This window comes from Triturus cristatus, chromosome 5_2 (genome assembly GCF_964204655.1).
Source record: "Triturus cristatus chromosome 5_2, aTriCri1.1, whole genome shotgun sequence".
NCBI lineage: Eukaryota > Metazoa > Chordata > Amphibia > Caudata > Salamandridae > Triturus > Triturus cristatus.
The window spans coordinates 838,290,667-838,311,727 of NC_140588.1; the positions used below are offsets into that span (position 1 = coordinate 838,290,667).

The 21,061-nt window shown below is 43.9% G+C and overlaps 1 protein-coding gene across 1 annotated transcript in view; it reads left to right on the forward strand.

Annotated features, from left to right (window-relative positions):
* The first annotated feature begins 5,881 nt into the window (after positions 1-5,881).
* The window catches only part of LOC146829326 (uncharacterized), a 197,126-nt gene continuing 181,946 nt past the window's right edge, over positions 5,882-21,061 (forward strand). The window contains exons 1-2 of the mRNA XM_085606469.1: positions 5,882-6,001; positions 6,078-6,197. Of these exons, the coding sequence (XP_085462595.1) occupies positions 5,921-6,001; positions 6,078-6,197 (201 nt within the window). The 5' untranslated portion in view covers positions 5,882-5,920. The remainder of the gene's footprint in view (positions 6,002-6,077; positions 6,198-21,061) is intronic.

Sequence of the window (21,061 nt, forward strand, 5' to 3'; positions counted from 1 at the left end):
CTAAGAAACTTTATTGACAATAAATATGTTGAAAAAAACATGCAAACATTTGAGCAGTTTTTTAAAAAAATACCCTTGATGTATGGGCCATCCGCTGTTGAAACGATCAAGATTTTTGCAGCTTGAGAAATACATTATCCCCGGCCCCCCCACCCCCCTCACTCCCCTCTATCATTCCTATGTCGAGTTCTGTAGATGAGGTCTGTTGTGGACAATGTTGGAAATCCGCAACACAGTCGGAGATAAACCAGCATGGATAACATCATTGTCTGATTGACATACCCGGATGGGAGATAGGCTGGGAGTATGGATCTAGTATAATAGATGACTTTAAGAACATGAATTGAGTAATTGCACATTTAAAGATGGCGCCGTTGTTTACAGGATGCATCACGTGATTTCACTGATCATAACGGAATTCACGAGTTGAGGCTCAGGTTTATTAGACGTCCGTATGATGTTCCCGGAGCGGCTGAGACGAAGCTCGGGACGTGTTGATTATGCGGTGAGATGTATGAGTGAGGGTTTTGAGATGGACGGGGGCACGTTTACAGACCTGATTTAACGGGTTGAACATTTACGTGGGAGCTTAGTGAGTGGGCCATGTACAGAATCTCGCGACGTTCCCTATGTCGTGAAAGGAGGGTGTTGCATTACACTTAAGAGTTAAATTAGCCTGTTCATAGCTTCAGTGGCAAGACGAGATAAAAAACTGGGACAGACTTTCATGCCCCAGAGTCTTTAAGATTGACGAACATGTGTGGCATGTCTCATGCGCTTTGAATTATGTATGTTGGAAGATTGATTTCTGATCATAGCTCTCTTTGTGTGTTTTAAAAAAAAATATTTTCTACAGAATGCCTAAAGTATAGGAGGGCTCGCAATATACAGGTCTGCTGCAATACATACAGTACCTGTGTGACACATTGTTAAGCTGGTATGAAAAACCTTGGCTGACAACGGGTAATGACAACCTTCATAGACATACATATTTGATTTCATTTGAAGAACTTGGATGATGTGAGACTCTGTTCTGGCATTCAGTGTATAACGGCAGGAACCCTTCTTCTTTATGTTTCATAGTCACAAATAGTTCAGTGCAAGTGTGCTGACAAGGTGAATGAGGTCCTGTTGCCCTGACGAAGTTGTCGTAGAAGTAAGGCAATGAAACATGTTGGCTGATTGACTCTCTGTCTGTTAAAACACAGCACTTTTTAAATTTGAATCGACCCATGAGCAAAGAATACAATTTTGGCAGCCATGGTTCTTTATCAATTTTAATTCAGGACTTTGGTGTGTGATGTTCACATATCTTCACCTTTTTCATTATATATTCTTTGAGTTTTTGTAGGGTCCAGTTTTCCAGCTTTTCTTTGAGCAAGGTGGCAACCGATGATGAGAAACGTGGCAGTACTGGTGATGATCGAACCAGCTTCAGCCCGCTAAGGTGTTGCGCACGTGAGGTGCTTCCTTGCTCTACACATTTTTTCCTTCACTGATGGTCATGGTGTGGGGCGTCTAGATCCCTGTGATTGAAATGATTTTCTTCATATTTTCACTTGAATATATTTTTTTGAACATTGTGACTGTTATATTGATTTAGGGTTCTTGCCGAGCCTTTTTTAAAATACTAGTACAGATTCTGGTAAATTGGCGATCCACCCCACATATTTAAATAATTGGAGGTGGTTTTGAAGAGGCGAATTTGATACCTCTCGATTCCTTGTGTTTACACAGTGTAGAAAAACTCTTGCTGTACTCAATAGATTGGGTCTTTTGTTGTAGGAACTTACTTCTCAAACACAAGCCAGCGCCACCACAAGAGGCGGAGGCTGTATAGGGCCAGCCTGCAACAACTCGTCATGGACTATCGGGCCTGCGTGCAGCCAACACCACCCCTGCATGATGCATGGTCATGTGCCACCATCCACACACTGGTGCTGACAGTACTCACTCTGGCAGGGGTGCAGGCTGCTGACTTGGACTGGCCTCAGCTCAGTCGCTGGCACTGGTAGGATCAGGCTGAATGTGACATGGTTGTGGAATCCATACCACTGCGCCAGTGAACATATGACAATGCTGAACAGCTTCACCAAAACAGCAAATCATCCATGGCTAGTGTTGAGCCCTGGAATAGATCCTCATCCACACTGCCATGGTGCGAGCAACAAAGATGCTCCGCGCTGCCTTTTAGTTTCCCACACAGTGACACAAGGGCAGCCAAAACTTCCAGAAATGCTGCAGGCTCACACCACCACAGCACAGCAGGATGGACCCCGTGCCTCACCTACTAAAATGTCTCTAGTCTTCACAATTATATTGTAAATGTCTTCGAAGCCAAGCTATTGGGCAGTGACTCCTCAGGAATGACACATGGTGTCGGCCCGGGTTGTGTCAAGTCCCAATACATTGTAACAAAGTAGAGAGCTGTGAGTAGATCATGAGCATGCCCTTGAAACCTAATGGGAACAGCGCGCAACTCACACTGCCACTCAGTCATGGTAATTTATAGCAGCACTCCTGCTTGACAGCTGAGAAGGCGCTTTAATGCATAACTTCTTATTTCAGTGAGGTGATGTGGACCACCTCACTGAAATGCGTGGTACTTGGCAGGACTGACTATGCTCACTTCTCTTTTTGCTGGACCCATAATCAGTCAGAAAGCAATGAGACCCCTGCACCATGAGTATCTGAATCATCATTGGGGCCAGGTGCTGTCAGTCCCCCCTCTGCTCACCTCAGCACCAGGTGAAGATGGCGCCCAATCCTTCTTGGTCACGCTGGTATCTTGGCCTGTGCATCAGTCATGACACCAGCTTGCAAGGTAGCAAAGAATTTCCCGACGAGGATCAGCGGCAGCACCGACGCGCTGAACTTCAACTTGCTGGACAATGTACAGTGGGCCAGGTTAAGGTGAGGCTGCCTGACAGTGGGCTGTACCCTAGCAGACATTCCATTCCAGCATGTGCGGCCTCCTTTGCACACCACCGCTGGTGGTTCGGCACCCTCAAATTGTCCCAGGGCATCCCCCAGCTGTAAGTAGATGGGCACAGAGAAGTGTCCCACGGGAGGTTAAGTCATTAGCTGCTGTCTGGGCATATATTGCCAGGAGCTTTAGAAGGATGCCACCATGCTCTTAGGTGCCATGCTCAGCACCCCTGTGCACGGGGTAGGTGCATGGGGTAGCAAAGAACATGTGAACCTGGAAAAGGACAGGAGAAGGCAATAATGCATGCCATTTCAGGGCACATAAACGGGGCTTATATAAATCCATGATTAGGCAACCCACCACAAGGTTTTTTTCTCAAAACGTTGTGAGAATTAGCCTAATCACCCAAAACTACTCCTGCTTCTTGATATGGCAAACCACTACCAAACATTTATTTTGCTGAGCGGAGAGTGCCCTGACGTGCAAGCCCTGGGGGGGAGAATATAAAGGGGAGGGTGATTTGTTGTGGTGCCATGATTTTTGTAAACTTTTATTGGAGAGGTATTACTCGAAAGCAGAGGAACGGTGAGATGAAGCCTTCAAAGAAGCTGATTCTTCTGCTTCTTGAGACAGTGAGGCAGCCCTTGTTAATCTTGGTCAGCCTCCTCTTTGCAGTTTTCTGGGCATGCATGTCACATCACACTGTTCACCTTGATAAAGAACAAGTTGAGTGGGTAAGTTCTTGAGTCGAGATCCTAGTCCAGTGACTCCCGCCTTGGTCGCTGAGGTTTCTTTCAGTATGCTGTGTGGGCTACATTGATGATGTGGGCAGGTGATAGTGGGTGAGGGGCCAAGTGCTGGGTGATTCTCAGCCTCTGTTAGTATGGTGGCAGGGTAGGCTGCCTCTAAGTTGATAGAGCATGGATGTTATCTTTTGTTTATCTCTATGAATTCACTCCCTAAAAAGTTATTTGTGACATTTATTTTTGAATATGACAAATGCATGTTAGGTTACCACATTTAAGAAAAAACACACATTAAACTTGATTTAGGTACTGCATCGTACAATCATGCAGAATGTTGGATGTAGGATTGTGATGACATTTAACCGTAAACAAACTAATGAAAAGTTTAACAAATGTATTAAGATGTTTCTCTCTAAGTGTAAATGAATGTAATAAACAAACAATAACATAGAAAACTCTATGAAAAGAATAAAAACTGTAATGTGTTATGAACATGGTTGTTAACCTTAGAACGTGTAATAATGAACACTGACAATGAAGAGAAAAATATGTTATAATGATTTTCTTTATTAAACAGTTTATTCTTAATGTGCCTTTGAATCTTGGGGGATATATATCAACCTATGAGGTGAAATAGAACATTGTTAAATAGAATATGAAATGGAAATGAAGTGTTAAAAAACATTTTTAAGGGTACTTTATGCTTACATGATGTAGATCAATAATTTGACTAATTGAAGAACTAATGCATGGTTTCTAATAATGTGAAAATCATATTTTAGCATAACTTCATCATGCACAAGCTGTGTTTCATGAAGATCCAAAACTTGCTTTCCTTTCCTAGTATGAACTTATGAAATGAATAGTCTGAAGTATATGGGAACATTTCGGAAAGTTTTTACTTGTGCTCTAACAATCAATGATTCCTTTCACGTTTGTAGCTCACTCAACTGTACTTGCAGCAAAATTGGTACTTCCTAAAGCACATGCTTGGGAAAGGAACTGAAGAAGGATGAGAGCATGGACTCCCCTATTTCCTAAATGACACAACCAATCATATGACTAAAGTACAGTGGTCTAAAGGAAATGCAAAGTAAAGGATTACTTCATTCTTCCAGTTTTCTATACTTTTTACCCACTACATCATCTTATCCTACTGAAACCAACCAATAGGACAGAGTGGTCTGACCAAATTGGTGATGTCAAGGATTCAAAACCAGAAATCGATGGAGAATGATTGCCCAAAGTAAGGATTGGGGTGGCCCCTAACTTGTCCATCTTCTCAACCCACCTTGCGGTAAAGAAACTGATAATTTGGACTTCCAGAAACTATTGTGGACTGTGATGAATTACTGCGTTTGCTGCCAGCTGGTATGCTTGCGTAGTGGAATCTTTCTGGCCGGAAGATTTCTGGTAACAGCTGTGCCATTAACACTGCAGTGCAGACAGGGGCAGACAAATCCTGTCCATGAACTGCAAATGGTCATTTGGCAATTACTGAACTTTCATCTATAGGGTTTGTATGAGGGTTATTTGCTTTAAAGGACTCACTGCTTATGATACAATCTCCCTGCGCTGAGGAAGCTAACTGCCTTCAAAACTTGATTTTCACAACTCAGTTAATGCTTAATAAATCATTTAAAGTCACAAATTAGATTGGCATGCAAACTTATTTCATTTCAATAAAGATACCAACTGATATAACTACTCTGCTGACTCTGTTTCATTAATTTTTTGTGGTCAATTTATCTGATTCCAAGTTTGTTGACCTAAAGATAGATTTAGTCTAAGAAAATCCATTCTGTAATACGTAAATGCTAACTATTATCTTATTCCAGGTCCTCATATGATAATAGTTAATCCCCTAAATATTCGAGTCCCTTTCAGCACATAACAAGAAACATGGATGTTACCAGGGTATTCAGAACACTCTCCAAATGATGAACCAAATGGTATCAATTTATAATTCTGAATTCCATCCAATAGTCTATATCCTGCCTTTTGGGGTATGAGGCGTGGTGCTTGAAATAGTGGCTTTGGGGGTCTGGTACGCCGGTCCAGTGAACCGGGGCTCAATTGAGGAACACAAGAGGTGTGGTCTTAAGGGATAGACTGGCGTTCGAATATGACGAACTACGAACTACGGTGGTGCGTAAGGGCGATGTCTATGGTAGCAGAGCCACCATCTTGGAACAGTAACGAGTGAAAAGGTCCAAGCGAGGACTGTAGTAAGATCTAAATAGCCATGGCAATACGTACGGGGTTGGGGCTCAATTGTCAGTTTCGAGGCCGTAATTATTCGGGACGCCTTGGGTCTTCCTTTCAGGTAATTCACTCACCCTCGCAACAGCTGCTTCTCTGCACCGCATTCCCCCCGTATTAAATCCATTCCCTCTATTTAGGTCCGCCACATTGCCCGACCTCCGATTTCAACTCCGGCGCCCTTGCCTGCGCCCTTGGTCTCCCGGACGGAATTCCGGCCTCCCTCCAGTCGTGATACTTCCCCTCTTTTCCCTATTCCGGTAAGAACTCGGCCCCCTTTTTCGCTTGCGCTCTCCATGCATGCTTTTAACAACCTGCCTTAATGCATCTCTTTTCCCATCTAGATATCGCTCGTGACACAGCACATGCTCTCCAGCCTCGGTCCATCACACGTTCTACCCTGGAGGCTTCCAGGTGACGCGTTCTATCTCTCCTTTTTGGTTAGCATTCACCTCATCTCTCGTGGGGCTACTACCGCTTACCACTTTAATAACTTCTCTCCTACTTTGGCGGCTTGCAGTTCACGCAATCTTACTCTCGACCTTGGCTAACAATCACCTCAACATCTTGGTGTTTGCGCATTACTCTATTAACTTTCCACAGCTTCTTGGCTGACCAGTGCTACCCTTAACCCTAAACTTATCTCTATGGCACTTTTTCATATCCTTCTAACCCTCCATAACTCACTCAGACCCTCCTGCCCATATATATCGAGCCTTCACCACCTCTACCTCATGCACAACTTCGCTCTAATTCTCCCCTTTAATTTACCTCCATCTATCCTGCCCTTTAGACATCTCCTGGCACATCTGCCCCTTCTCGCTTCTACTTCTCCCACATTCTTCCTTAAGTTTCCTTCCCCTGCATTTATCCTTCTCCTAATTAACCAACATTAACCCTGCTTATGTCTTCCTCTCCCCTTCCCCTCTTCTCTCCCCTCCAACTTATTCAGGCAACTTCCCAGGCACTTGTTTTATTCTTTTAGTCCTGATGAGATCTTGATATTCCTACTGGGATTGAAACGTCGTCAACACACACATCTTTAACTCTATTCCGATTGTATATTGTGGAGTATAAGATGTCATTTTTGTGACTTTCTCTTCACCTATATTCACGCATATTGCAAAGTCACTTTTTAATTCACTTGCCTCTGGTAAGGAAATCGGCTGATTTCCCTCTACCCTGTCACAGTTTTGCTCACCCACCTTTTGCATATTAATTGTACATTCTATCTGTTTGTTTATTAAAACCTCATCTTTAATTTGCCACTATTATAAGTCCAATTTTGATTCCTTAATTTGCGATATTGCTTTATTTAAACTGTATGGGACCCTTGTTCTTTAAAGCATGTTCTTTTCAGGTGCCACTTCAGGCTTTTCAAAACTGATCACATCCAATTCCGAGAAATTCTCCCCTCTGAGTTTTGTTTCTTCACTTAGGTTTTGTTTCAGTAATGAGTGCATTGTTCATATTAGAGGATACCTTTTCCACTAGATAGAGGCCCTCTCCCACTTGTCTGGTGGCAGGCCCAGGATGGAACCACCTTGGATTATGTTAGTTTGTGTCAAACAGGAGAAGTTGAAACTTTTTTTGTATTTCTCTGATTAGCTGCACCTGTTTGGAAAATTCCACTGTGCGCATGTTTCTGCTTGACTTCGAAATGTACATAATGTATCTTTATGCTTGTAGATTTCAGTTTTCTCTGTAGCACTCCTAGTGACTGGGCAGATGGGGCTCCACTCTGAGTGTATATGAATAAACAGTCCTTGGTTTGCATTCTCTACTGTTTGACCGACTCTTCATTTAGAACAGAAGGCTGAGAGGTGGCCCTTATTGACCTAGGTGGCCTTAAACAGATTACTTCCTTTAGCACCATAGTGCAAGGGTGCCTGCTTTGCAGGGATGATTTCCTTCAATACAGGCATCTTGCGCCATAGTTGCGGGGAAGATTATTTATGTCCAAGTTGGGACACCTTTCTGCACAGAAACATACTTTAGAGGCAATTTGCTATTTGCTTTTCTATGTGTGCTGCAAATGCAGCACACATAGAAAGAGAAACAAGCATTGGCATAGCCAATAGGTCTCACTTTTGGGACCTTATAAGTATTTAGGTATGCAGCACAATTTCCTTGGTGCAACAACATTAACTGTTGCATGGGTAAACACCAGGGCCGGACTGGCTACCGGACGTTTTGGCATGGTGCCGAGCTGGTGGCTGATGTCACTGCGATGGGGGCTAATTTCGTTGATGGAGACCTGAGTGTGCTTCAAAATAAACAAAGCAAAACGAATTTTGTTCAGCACACGCAGGTCCCCATCAACGAAATCAGCCCCCAGCTCGGCAGCATGCCAAAATGCCCGGTAGCCAGTTCGGCCCTGGCAAACACTTATAAGCTCCAAAAGGCGAGACCTATTGGCTATGCCAATGCTTGCTATAATTTCTCTTAGTGATCCAATGTGAGATTTGAGAAGCCAATAGCACACTTCCTTAAGAATGTCCAGCAGACGGAGAGAGAGTATGTGCAAATCCAATTTGTTGCTCTTTCTTGGGAAAATGGCAGGGCCACCCATACTAAATAATCTCATAGTTCAGACAGTAGTCCTTCTCAACAGGATTAACAGTCAGTGCTCAAATATTTCAGCTATATGTTGGGGAACATATTGAAATAAGAGAAAAGTTGCTACCCACACAAGCGAAAAATAAAAACTAGGACAAGTCAGTGAAGGAGTCTTTTTCTTCCCGAAAAGAAAGTAGAACAAAACTTTTGCCAAGTGTGGAACTGGGAAAAGACAAAGCCCGCCGCTCTTCAGCAGTCAAACGTGCATGGCTCACTTCTTCACATGCTACATATGAAACAAAAAGCCAACCAAATGAGTAACGTCAAAACTCAAATGTGTTCCACAAAACTCTTTTTCGCCCTCACCCTTCTTCAGTACTGCGCAGAATATACATAAGACAAGATATTGGCAAAAAACAATGAAAACAAAATGAAAGTCATGGAAGTCAAAAAGAAAATGGATTTTGTCAGAAAAGAACTAGGTCCACCAATGTGTGCTGTCAAAGGAAGTATTAAAAAAAAACGGGTGTCTTGCACCCCAATGATGAAACCATCAAAATGCGGGTCTGTGCCATCAGAACACCTGGCCATCAAAGGGCCTGATTACGAGTGCCCAAATAAACTTTGATGCCCAATCAAACGCCGATTTGTGCAGGGGTTGCAAGTGAAATATGTGCAAAGGTTTACTGCAATGGAGTGTGCCCTTTATTACATTTCAGCATGTCAAACCTACCAGAATCTAAAGAGCAAAACTTAACATGGACAATAACTATTGCATCCAATAAATTTCGAACAACTCTAAGTTAGAATGTATCAGCTACGATAAGCATCCCATGCACCCATGGTCCCCACAATGAGGCCCTATGTAGGGAAAGAAGATCTCCTGGCCATGCAAGAACCACTTGGATGCAGCTCATTGGACCTCAGATTTACTCCAGGGGACAGCACGCGCAATCACAGCACTAGTCATGCTCAGTGTTGCTGCAGACTTAAGCATGCCTTGTGAATACCTCTAAACAGGACAGTTGCCTCTATTACTACGCTTAACTTGCTAGCTGACAAGTGCATCTCTGGGAAGAAAATGTAAAAGGTGGGATCAATACTTTCATTAAATGTGCTCTACATCCTACACCAAAGTCAGCAGGCACCTTAGACGAGCAGCTACCAGTAAAGCGTGAGATACCTTTAGGGGTGAGTGCATTCATTGAGCTGCAGAGATTAAATCAAGGGATGCATCCATGCGTTCATTGAGAAGGAATGAGGGCCCTGCAGTCTGCTGCTGCCTGTCTGCATTTCAGCTCACACCATGAACCCAGGGGGGCATCATATTTGGGTGAATGTTGTGTTCTGGCCAAGAAGTTGTGCAGTGTGCTACCTTACTCACAGAACCTCCTCTGTGCTAAAACTCCTGATGGCAACTTTGTCTCCAGACTGTGGGGGAGAAGCAATAGGGAAGTAGCCAAGTTGTTATAAATTCAGCAGAGCCTGTCATACATCACTCCCCTTCCGACTGAGGGACCACTTCCAAATCACTTTGCTATAACTCTGGTTATAAAATGTTGGCCAATCCATCATGGTGGGCCATGGGGTTAGGCTGAGTCGGCTCCCTAATGAGGATATACCATTACTGAAGACATAGTCTACCTCTCAGAATTTCTGACAAGGGTAGTGATGTGATTAGGGTTGGACTCAACATCGGTGCTAAAAAAAAGACCCAAAAAAATCAAGAGCTTGGTTACTGCAGGGCACAAGACGCAGTCAGAACCTGCTCTAACACATTTCCTTGAGCGAGACTACTGGTGATGGGACAGTCGTCGTCATGCACGCGCGCAAAGAAGTACCTCGCAGCCTACCACTGTGTGAGCGAAGTATTCTCATGGAATTACTCGCTATGAATATGCCAGCAGTTATTCAGTAAAAACAAATGTTTATATGCATGTGTGTTCGTGGTATTTGCATACCGCGAACCTCGCGAAAAGGCAGCATGACAATTAGCAGAATAGCTCGCGAAACTATTGCTGGATCTGCATAAACAGCAAGCCAGACTTTCGAGGAGATTACTAAACAAGCGGCCGTGCAGCCGTGAAAGTGATCACGATTGAACATCATCGCGGCCGTGCGGCCGCGAAAGTGAAAGTAATTGCGGTCCCGCGCACATGCACTGTAGCTCTAGGCTGGCCTGGTAGCACTTTTTGGAGCCCTCTCAATAAGTCTCGCCAGACCAGCGCATGCGCTGGGTCAGGCGAGACCTAAAAATGAGGAGGATTAAAAGTATTTCTCCTTGTTTCACCAATGTAACGCTTGCTTTTGCATGGCATTCATTTTTGGCACTGCTTCAGATTTACACATCCTTGTAAACCTGGGTCAGCACCAAAAAACAATGGGTGTTGCAGTGGAACTCCATCAGCTACGCCCATTGAAAGCTCTTGTCTTGTCTTGTCCAGCAGAAAACTGTGTGAAAGTATACCATATTTACAAAGCGGCATTAAGCCACACAAAGTGGCCAAATACCACTTTCCAGTGGTACAATCCTCCTATAACTATGCCCGTAAGTGCTTACAATTTTGAAACCTGTGATCTTGTTCAGTGTGTGACCTATTTGAGAATATGTTTCATGTGTAGTATGAGTCATAAGTGCTCTGCAGGTGTCTTTGGGCTCTGCGAAGTTCTTCTGAACCCCTTTGACATTTATTGGTCATGTGGCTGAGTTTCATTATGCTACCATCGTGTATGTGTGTGTTTTTGTAAGTGCTGGTATTTGGTTACTGCACAATACTGGTATGATCCACAGTGTGGTCAGTGTTTTTTTTTCACAGAACTTAATAGAAGAGATTGGGTTTAGGTTTTTCCATTTTATGTGGTATTGTGGAAAATGGGGGAGTATGTGATGTGGTGTAAGTTTGCCGTGTACTGCAGAGTGTTTTTGTTTCCATAAGTTCTTATATGTGGAGGTGTAATGTTGGGTTATTGGGTTTGTGAAGCGCAATGTGTTAGATTCTGTGCTCAGAACCTAGAGCAGCTGCCACCTTGATAACTGTGTCTAAGGTGGAATCTGGAATGTGTGAATGAAATGTCAGTTGTTGACTGCCCTGTCGGTCGCATCTAACTTGCCCTACAATGAATACCTTTGTTTCTTGAACGTAACTGGCTACAAGAACATTTTAATAAGTATATTAAATCCAAGTTTCCCATGGAGCCCTGCACAATGAAGATATCCTACCTAGTACTCTATTCTCTCAACTAGCTTGTGATAGAACTCTTCCATTTGGCTCACATTTTAGGTGTTTCTCTTCTTCTCTTTCCCTACAAAGTGGTTGCATTTGTAGTTCATCTGCAATCACCTGCCTACCATGATCATCAGTCACTCCTGATAGCAGGCCACACCAGATGTGCCTGTGCCTTGCAGTAGAACATCTTTGATGCAGCCCTTGATCATATTAAGAACATTCATGTTCAGGAACACTTACTTTCTTAGTTCTCATTAATAATTTGCCAGCATTTAACCCCTACCCTGATCATTAGACTAATGGATTATGGTGCAAGATGCCAGAGTTGAGCTGGCTACATTCTACCCTTGGTATGTAGAATACTGTGGCCTACCCTTTCTTTTCTTTTACATTCCAAGATCTGCACTGTGAAGCCCCACAGGGATCATCACTAAACCCTACTCTCTTAACCATTTTCATAAATATTCTCGCCAAATGCTTTATCGACTACATGGTGCCATAACATAATGGTGTATGCCAGTCACTTGAAACTCAGAAAAGAAAAAATAGATGGGAGATTATCATCTTTGGGGATGCATCTTCCCCCTTGTTTTTTCCTGGTGGCCCAGATACATGGAGGTCCTGCCAACTTTGATAAATCAAGTCACAAAGCTTGGTATTATTTTTCTTTTAAAATTCAACACCTCTCCACCAGGTAATTAAGCTACCTACATCTTAGTTCTTCTGTCTCAGGACACTTCAGAAAATATTCTGGCTCCTACCACTCAGTGAAAGGAAGAGCACCACCACAGATTTAATCTCGCATCTAGATTTAAAGAATGTCATTGTGCCTTTTTAAGAAATTGGGCTGTTGGTTGACTGGGGTATGAGCCCTGGTCAAGCAGCAGACACAATCACTTTCAGGGTGAACCACTAAAAGTCAAAAAATAATCTGTGCTTAACACTGGGTAGCTTGGCACACAAGCAGTCAGAGGCGCATAGAGGCAATATGTAAGGTATTTATGTAGCATGCAAACAGTAAAAAAGTGAAAACACAACACAGGAAAAATCGCAAACTAACTTAGAAAAACAGACCAAACTTTAATAAATTATTTGAAACTAAAATGACAAAAATATAATGAGTAAAACTGGAGTTATTAAATTATCAAGAAATTTGTGAAAATGACCCCCAAAGGAATGTAGGATGTTATTCTGCCACCTTTTATCCCGCAGGGAATCACAACGCGGAATCACAATGCGGTCGTTACAACGACCACGTTGTGATTCCGCATACCATTACTCAGCAAGTCGGAACAACGACTTGCGGAGGGGGGGCGCTGGATGTTGGAATTGCATAATTTACTATTCGAACTCCAGTCTGTGCGGACACTAGGGAAGGTGTTGGATTTTAAATCCAACACCCCCCCCCTCCGCAAGTCGTTGTTCCGACTTGCGGAGCAATGGTATGCGGAATCACAACGTGGTCATTGTGATTCCCTGCGTTTCAAAAGTTTCGGGGTAACCGTTGTTTACCCCCTCAAAGAGCACAAAGCGCAAACGAGGGATATCTGGCCGTGCTGCACCGGACAAAGTTAAAAGTTCAGTCTGACTGTAGGGGTGAGGGAGGGCCAGCTACAGTAACCGGATTTTACCTGCTGACCCAAAGTGAATTACTCCTAGTTGCACTGAGGATCCTGTTGATGAGTAGGAAGCGGGATGCAGAGAAGGCAATGCACCAGTGTCACTCCAAGCGGCGGTAGTCCTAATCGCTCAGCAGGAGCGATGAGTCGGCACCAATTCGCAGGTTGCTGTGATGCGGAGTTTCAGCACCATAGTCAAGGCTCTCAACAATGGAGATTTGAGAACTTGCCTCTAGTAGCGCACCAGGAAGAGGTGTTTCCAAAGGAACAGCCGCACAAAAGCAGCACTGGGCCGGTTCTTGTCCACGCAACAGGGGCAATGCATTGGTGCTGACCCACACAGTGATGGTGATGTGCCGGTTTTATTCTCTACAGTGGTGTTGATACATTGGTTATGCTGAACAAGCATCTTAGGCCTACTTCCAAGGGTCCAGAACTGGATTGGCACCACTTGGCAGGGTTGACTCACCGATGACAGAGTCCATGTGAAGAAGTAGGAAACTTGGAATTCCTTTATGTACCTGAGACACCAGTTCAGGAGGCCAGCCAACTACCCCTTAGAGTCACTCTGGGTTAGCACAGCAAGAAGTCAGTTCTTCAAGAGTAGCAGTCCAGCACATTGGCAGTCCTTTAGCACAGCAGTCCTCCTTCCTGGCAGAGTATGTCTAAGTCCAGAAATGTACCGAAGTAGTCGGAGGTCCAGTTCTTTTACCCGAAGGAACCTTTGAAGAAGGGAGGCCTCAAAGAAGAGCCTTTGAAGTGCACAGAGGTCCTCCCTCCCTGACCTGGTTCCAGACTCACGATAGGGGGGCATGAAGCCTTTTTCTGTGTGGACAGGACACAGTCTTTTCAGGTGGAAGTGTGAAGCTGTGCCCATCCTCCCTCCCATCCTTCCAGGATGGCCCATCAAGTGACACCTAAGCCCCCATTGTGTGAGACTGTCTAGGAGGAATACATAAAGCCAGTTGCCATCCGCCCAGATGTGAATCAAAGACAGGCTGTAGACACACAAGGCTAAAAGCGGGAAAATTACAACTATCTAAAAGTGGCATTTTCAAAATTGTAATAAAAAATCTGACTTTGCCATCAAAGAGGATTTGCCATTACAAGTCCATAGGTAGCTGACTCCCTCTCAATCAGGAATTAGAGGTTACTAAATGTAATAAGGAATCCCCAATGCTATTCTATGAGAGAGGTAGGCCTCACAGTAGTGAAAAACAACTTTGGGAGTTTTTCACTATCATGATATGCAGAACTGATAAGTACATGTCCTACATTTTACTTACACAGCACCCTGACCTATGGGCTATCTGGGGCATACCTAATGGGTGGCTTATATGTAAGAAAAGGGGAGTTTAAGGCTTGGATAGGATTTTTAAAGGCTAAGTCAACATGGCAGTGTGACTGTGCTTTCGGCTGCAATAGTAGGCCTGGGACACGTTTCAGAGAGCAACTTAGGTGGGTGGCACAACATGTGCTGCAGGCCCACTAGCAGCATTTTACCCTGGGTATATGGTATACCACTCAACATGGTACTTACTGGTAAGATAAACATGCTAATTAGGTGTATGCCAATGAAACCATGCCTAGGGTAGTAAGCACACGCACTTTAGCACTTGTTAGCAGTGTTAAAGTCCTAAGGCCAACACAATCAGATTCACCAAAGTTGGAGGCAAGCAGGCAAAAAGTCTGGGGGAGAACTACCTTAAGCCTGACTGACAATTCTAATAGTCCTGTGCTTAAAAAAGATGTCTTTATCGAGTATATTTTATGATTAACATGACAGTTAGACTGCTACTTGATCTACTGATTAGAGAGCCTGTCTTTGGTAAGCTCAGGTCTCTTTATCTCCTCTCCTTAAGCTAGCTGATTATTTTCTAGACATTCTGGGGCAGATTTACAAGCCCCTTGCGCTAAGAGTGCCTTGATGCACCGGCAGCGCATTGCACTGCCCCATATTCACAAGGACAGGAAAAGCCACCCTGCGTGACTTTTCCTGTCCTTGTAAATACGGACCCTTTACATGCAACACTTTGCGTGAAACTGCTTTTCCATTGGTGTTGCTGTGGGTGTTCCCACGCAACACCCATGGAACCTGACACAGTTCCAGATTACGAGGAATCGTAAACCTGAAAATGCGCCAGAATGCTACGCCACCTAGTTTTAATTTCTCCTCATTTATTCCTCTTTCAATGCTTGCTACATTCTTCAGCACGCATTGAAAGAGGAAAATACCTGTAGTGATTGTTATTGTGCCGGAAGGTACCCCTTCCTGCACAAAAACAATCTCCCATGACACAGGCATCCTTGTACCATGGTGCAAATGTGCCTGCGCCGGAGCATGGCAGCTGTTTGTGCGCCAGCGCAGGGGAGACCACAGGAATGCAACATAGTATTGTAAATATGTTGCATTCCTGTGCTTTAAAAGTGCCGCTGCGTGACGCAGCTGCAGGGCTTGCGGTGCCTCGCTGCAGTAAATCTGCCCCATTGTATATGTTTACTACGGGGCCCCCTGGTTCTTGCAAGGGTGCTCCATCAGTGCTTCCTTCATGCAGTTCAGTATCAGGACTCGCCTGCTTGCAGCTGTCCCTAGGATCCACCATGACCAAACTGGAGATAGGCCTTACACATATGACATGGCTGAACAATTGAACTAACTTCCTTTCCTTTTGACTTCCCTAAAACCTGGCACCTCACATCTACTTGTCACTTCAAAATTCTCATTTGCGCCACCGTTCTAATCCAGGATTATCAGAATTTGTTTTCACATCGCTGTGTGCTGAATAGGCCCGTTTCATTGTTTCATTACATCTCACTTTAATTGGGGTGGAGCAGCAAAAAGTCTTTGTTCAAATACGATTTTCTGTTTGTGTATGTTACATGTTCATGCTCTTAAGTAGTTACACACTTGAGTTGTCTTGTGAAGCTGTGACAGTTGCAGCTTCCGTTCTTACGTTCTTTGCGAATTCCTGAAAAACTGTACTTGTGTGCAATACACAGATGTAAGATAAAGTGCATGTGCGACTCTTCCAAGGTGAAGTTTGTCTGTCGAACCTTGTTTTTTTAGGTCTCGCGAGCCAAAGGCTCGAAGAGACATTTTATATGTGGGATTTTCAAAGTGCTACCCACAGTCTTTTGGCTGGCCTAAACCTTGAGTGCACGAGATCACATGCACGTGCACAGCTGCTCCTCTGCTCATTGCATTCCCCCCTCCCTTCTCACCCAGCCCTTTGATGCTCTGCTTGATTACTTTCACTTTCGCCCGCTTTGACCCTTGCATTCCCCCCTCCCTTCTCACCCAGCCCTTTGATGCTCTGCTCCCATCTCCCTCCTCCCTGGGCGTGAAGGGAGACAGAGCCATCCTGCTTGATTAATGGCTTTTTTATTTTACTGCTTCAACAGAACCAGCAGGCCACCAGTCACCCACTTCAGCTCTGTCAGTGCCCCACGGACTTTCGGTTTATGCTGCTGAAAGAGCATACAGTGAAAAGACTATGTGCCAGCTGATACGTTAAGAGCGTCTCACTCTGGGGCTCTGTTCAGTAATGATGTAGCTTTAAATTAATGTCTGCCTCAATGAGTACTTAATAATGATGAAATACAAGTCAGATAAAAAAACTTCCGCATTTCGGTAGCAACATTATCTAAGAACACAGAAGATCGTATGGCCTGTGGAACAAAGTTGTTTTTGTGCGACTTCCTTGTTTAAAGCACATAGTCATGGGCTCTCAATCACATGCATGATCAAACAGGGACATGCAGCTGAAATGTGATAAAAAGTTCCACACAAATTTCACAAAAGAAAACCACAAGGCTTGCGTGCAGATCAAAGACAGTTTATATGCAGCCAAAAAGGATAGTGCTGATCTCAAGGCATATGACTAACTAATTGACTCACTCTCACTGACTCACTCTCACTAATTGACTCACTCTCACAGACTCACTAATTGACTCACTCTCACAAACTCACTAATTGACATTCTCTCTGACTCACTCTCTCTCTCTCACTAATTGACTCACTCTCACTGGCTCACTTGCTCACAAATTGACTCACTCTCACTGAGTCACTCTCTCACTAATTGACTCACTCTCACTGACTCTCTCTCTCATGACTCACTCTCACTGACTCTCTCTCTCATAACTCACTCTCACTGACTCAATCTCACTAATTAACTCGCTCTCACTGACTCACTCACTAATTGACTCACTCTCAATGACTCACTAATTGACTCACTCTCACTGACTCACTCACTCTCTCACTAATTGACTCACTCACTGGCTCACTCTCACTGACTTACTCTCACGGACTCACTAATTGACTCACTGAGTCACTCTCTCACTAATTGACTCACTCTCACTAATTGACTCACTCTCTCACTAATTGACCCACTCTCACTAATTGACTCACTCTCACTGACTTACTCTCACGGACTCACTAATTGACTCACTCTCACTGACACACTCACTAATTGACTCACTCTCACTGACACACTCACTAATTGACTCACTCTCAATGACTCACTAATTGACTCACTCTCACTGACACTCTCACTAATTGACTCACTCTCACTGACTCACTCACTAATTGACTCACTCACTAATTGACTCACTCTCACTGACTCACTCTCTCTCTCATAACTCACTCTCACTGACTCACTCTCACTGACTCACTCGCTGATTGACTCACTCACTGAGTCACTCTCTCACTAATTGACTCACTCACACTGACTCACTCTCTCTCTCATGACTCACTCTCACTGACTCACTCACTAATTGACTCACTCACTGAGTCACTCTCTCACTAATTGACTCACTCACACTGACTCACTCTCTCTCTCATGACTCACTCTCACTGACTCACTCACTAATTGACTCACTCACTGAGTCACTCTCTCACTAATTGACTCACTCTCTCACTAATTTCCACACTCTCACAGACTCACTCTCACACACTCACTCATTGGCTCACTCTCACTGGCTCACTCTCACTGGCTCACTAATTGACTCACTCACACTGACTCACTCTCTCTCTCATAACTCACTCTCACTGACTCACTATCACTAATTGACTCACTCTCACTGAGTCACTCTCTCACTAATCGACTCACTCTCTCACTAATTTCCACACTCTCTCAGACTCACTCTCACAGACTCACTCTCACTCACTCATTGGCTCACTCTCACTGGCTCACTCTCACTGGCTCACTAATTGACTCACTCTCACTGGCTCACTCTCACTAATTGACTCAGTCTCACTGACTCACTCACTAATTGACTCACTCTCAATGACTCACTAATTGACTCACTGTCACTGAGTCACTCTCTTATGACTCACTCTCACTGACTCACTCTCACTAATTGACTTAGTCTCACTGACTCACTCACTAATTGACTCACTGTCAATGACTCACTAATTGACTCACTCACTGAGTCACTCTCTCTCACTAATTGACTCACTCTCACTGGCTCACTTGCTCACTAATTAACTCACTCTCACTGAGTCACTCTCTCACTAATTGACTCACTCTCACTGACTCACTCTCACTAATTGACTCCCTCTCACTGAGTCACTCTCTCACTAATTGACTCACTCTCACTGACTCACTCTCACTAATTGACTCACTCTCACTGAGTCACTCTCTCACTAATTGACTCACTCTCACTGACTCACTCACTAATTGACTCACTCTTACTGATTGACTCACTCTTACTGATTGACTCACTCACTAATTGACTCACTCTCACTGACTCACTCTCTCACTCATTGACTCACTCTCACTGACTCACTCTCACTCACTCATTGACTCACTCTCACTGGCTCACCATACCACAGGAATGTTCCACAGGCAAATATAAACTTTCTTTACAGTATTCTTGTTGCATCCTTTTGTAGTGTGATCGAAGTATACTACAGTTACACATATAAAGGAATCAAGGCCTAAAGCAAGTACATTAAAATGAAGTAAATATTGCCTACTTGACACTAGAGATGTGGGAAATAGTAACTGTGGTTAATTTATATACTCTATTCACATTAAGTGGCGATTAATGGTTACTTTAGTTACTCTTTTCCCTTGCTCCGTGCCATAAGCAGTGACTTGAAAAAAGACCACTTATGCCATAGGTTGACTCACTCATACTGACTCACTATCACTAATTGACTCACTCACTGACTCACTCACTCACTGACTCACTCACTAATTGACTCACTCAGTCACTCTCTCACTAATTGACTCACTCTCTCTAATTGCCACACTCTCACTGACTCACTCTCACAGACTCACTAATTGACTCACTCACTAATTGACTCACTCACTAATTGACTCACTCACAGACTCACTAATTGACTCACTCACTAATTGACTCACTCACTAATTGACTCACTCACTAATTGACTCACTCTCAATGACTCACTAATTGCCTCACTCTCACTGACACTCACTAATTGACTCACTCTCACTGACTCACTCACTAATTGACTCACTAATTGACTCACTCTCACTGACTCACTCACTAATTGACTCACTCTCACTGACTCACTCTCACTAATTGACTCACTCTCACTGACCCACTCTCACTAATTGACTCACTCTCACTGACTCACTCGCTGATTGACTCACTCACTGAGTCACTCTCTCACTAATTGACTCACTCTCTCACTAATTTCCACACTCTCACAGACTCACTCTCACAGACTCACTCTCACTCACTCATTGCCTCACTCTCACTGGCTCACTAATTGACTCACTCACACTGACTCACTCTCTCTCTCATGACTCACTCTCACTGACTCACTATCACTAATTGACTCACTCTCACTGACTCACTCACTAATTGACTTACTCTCTCACTAATTTCCACACTCTCACAGACTCACTCTCACAGACTCACTCACTCATTGGCTCACTCTCACTGGCTCACTCTCACTGGCTCACTAATTGACTCACTCTCACTGGCTCACTCTCACTAATTGACTCAGTCTCACTGACTCACTCACTAATTGACTCACTCTCAATGACTCACTGAGTCACTCTCTCACTAATCAACTCACTCTCTCACTAATTTCCACACTCTCACAGACTCACTCTCACAGACTCACTCTCACTCACTCATTGGCTCACTCTCACTGGCTCACTCTCACTGGCTCCCTAATTGACTCACTCTCACTGGCTCACTCTCACTAATTGACTCAGTCTCACTGACTCACTCACTAATTGACTCACTCTCAATGACTCACTAATTGACTCACTGTCACTGAGTCACTCTCTCTTATGACTCACTCTCACTGACTCACTCTCACTAATTGACTTAGTCTCACTGACTCACTCACTAATTGACTCACTGTCAATGACTCACTAATTGACTCACTCACTGAGTCACTCTCTCTCACTAATTGACTCACTCTCACTGGCTCACTTGCTCACTAATTAACTCACTCTCACTGAGTCACTCTCTCACTAATTGACTCACTCTCACTGACTCACTCTCACTAATTGACTCACTCTCACTGAGTCACTCTCTCACTAATTGACTCACTCTCACTGACTCACTCACTAATTGACTCACTCTTACTGATTGACTCACTCACTAATTGACTCACTCTCACTGACTCACTCTCTCACTCATTGACTCACTCTCACTGACTCACTCTCACTCACTCATTGACTCACTCTCACTGGCTCACCATACCACAGGAATGTTCCACAGGCAAATATAAAC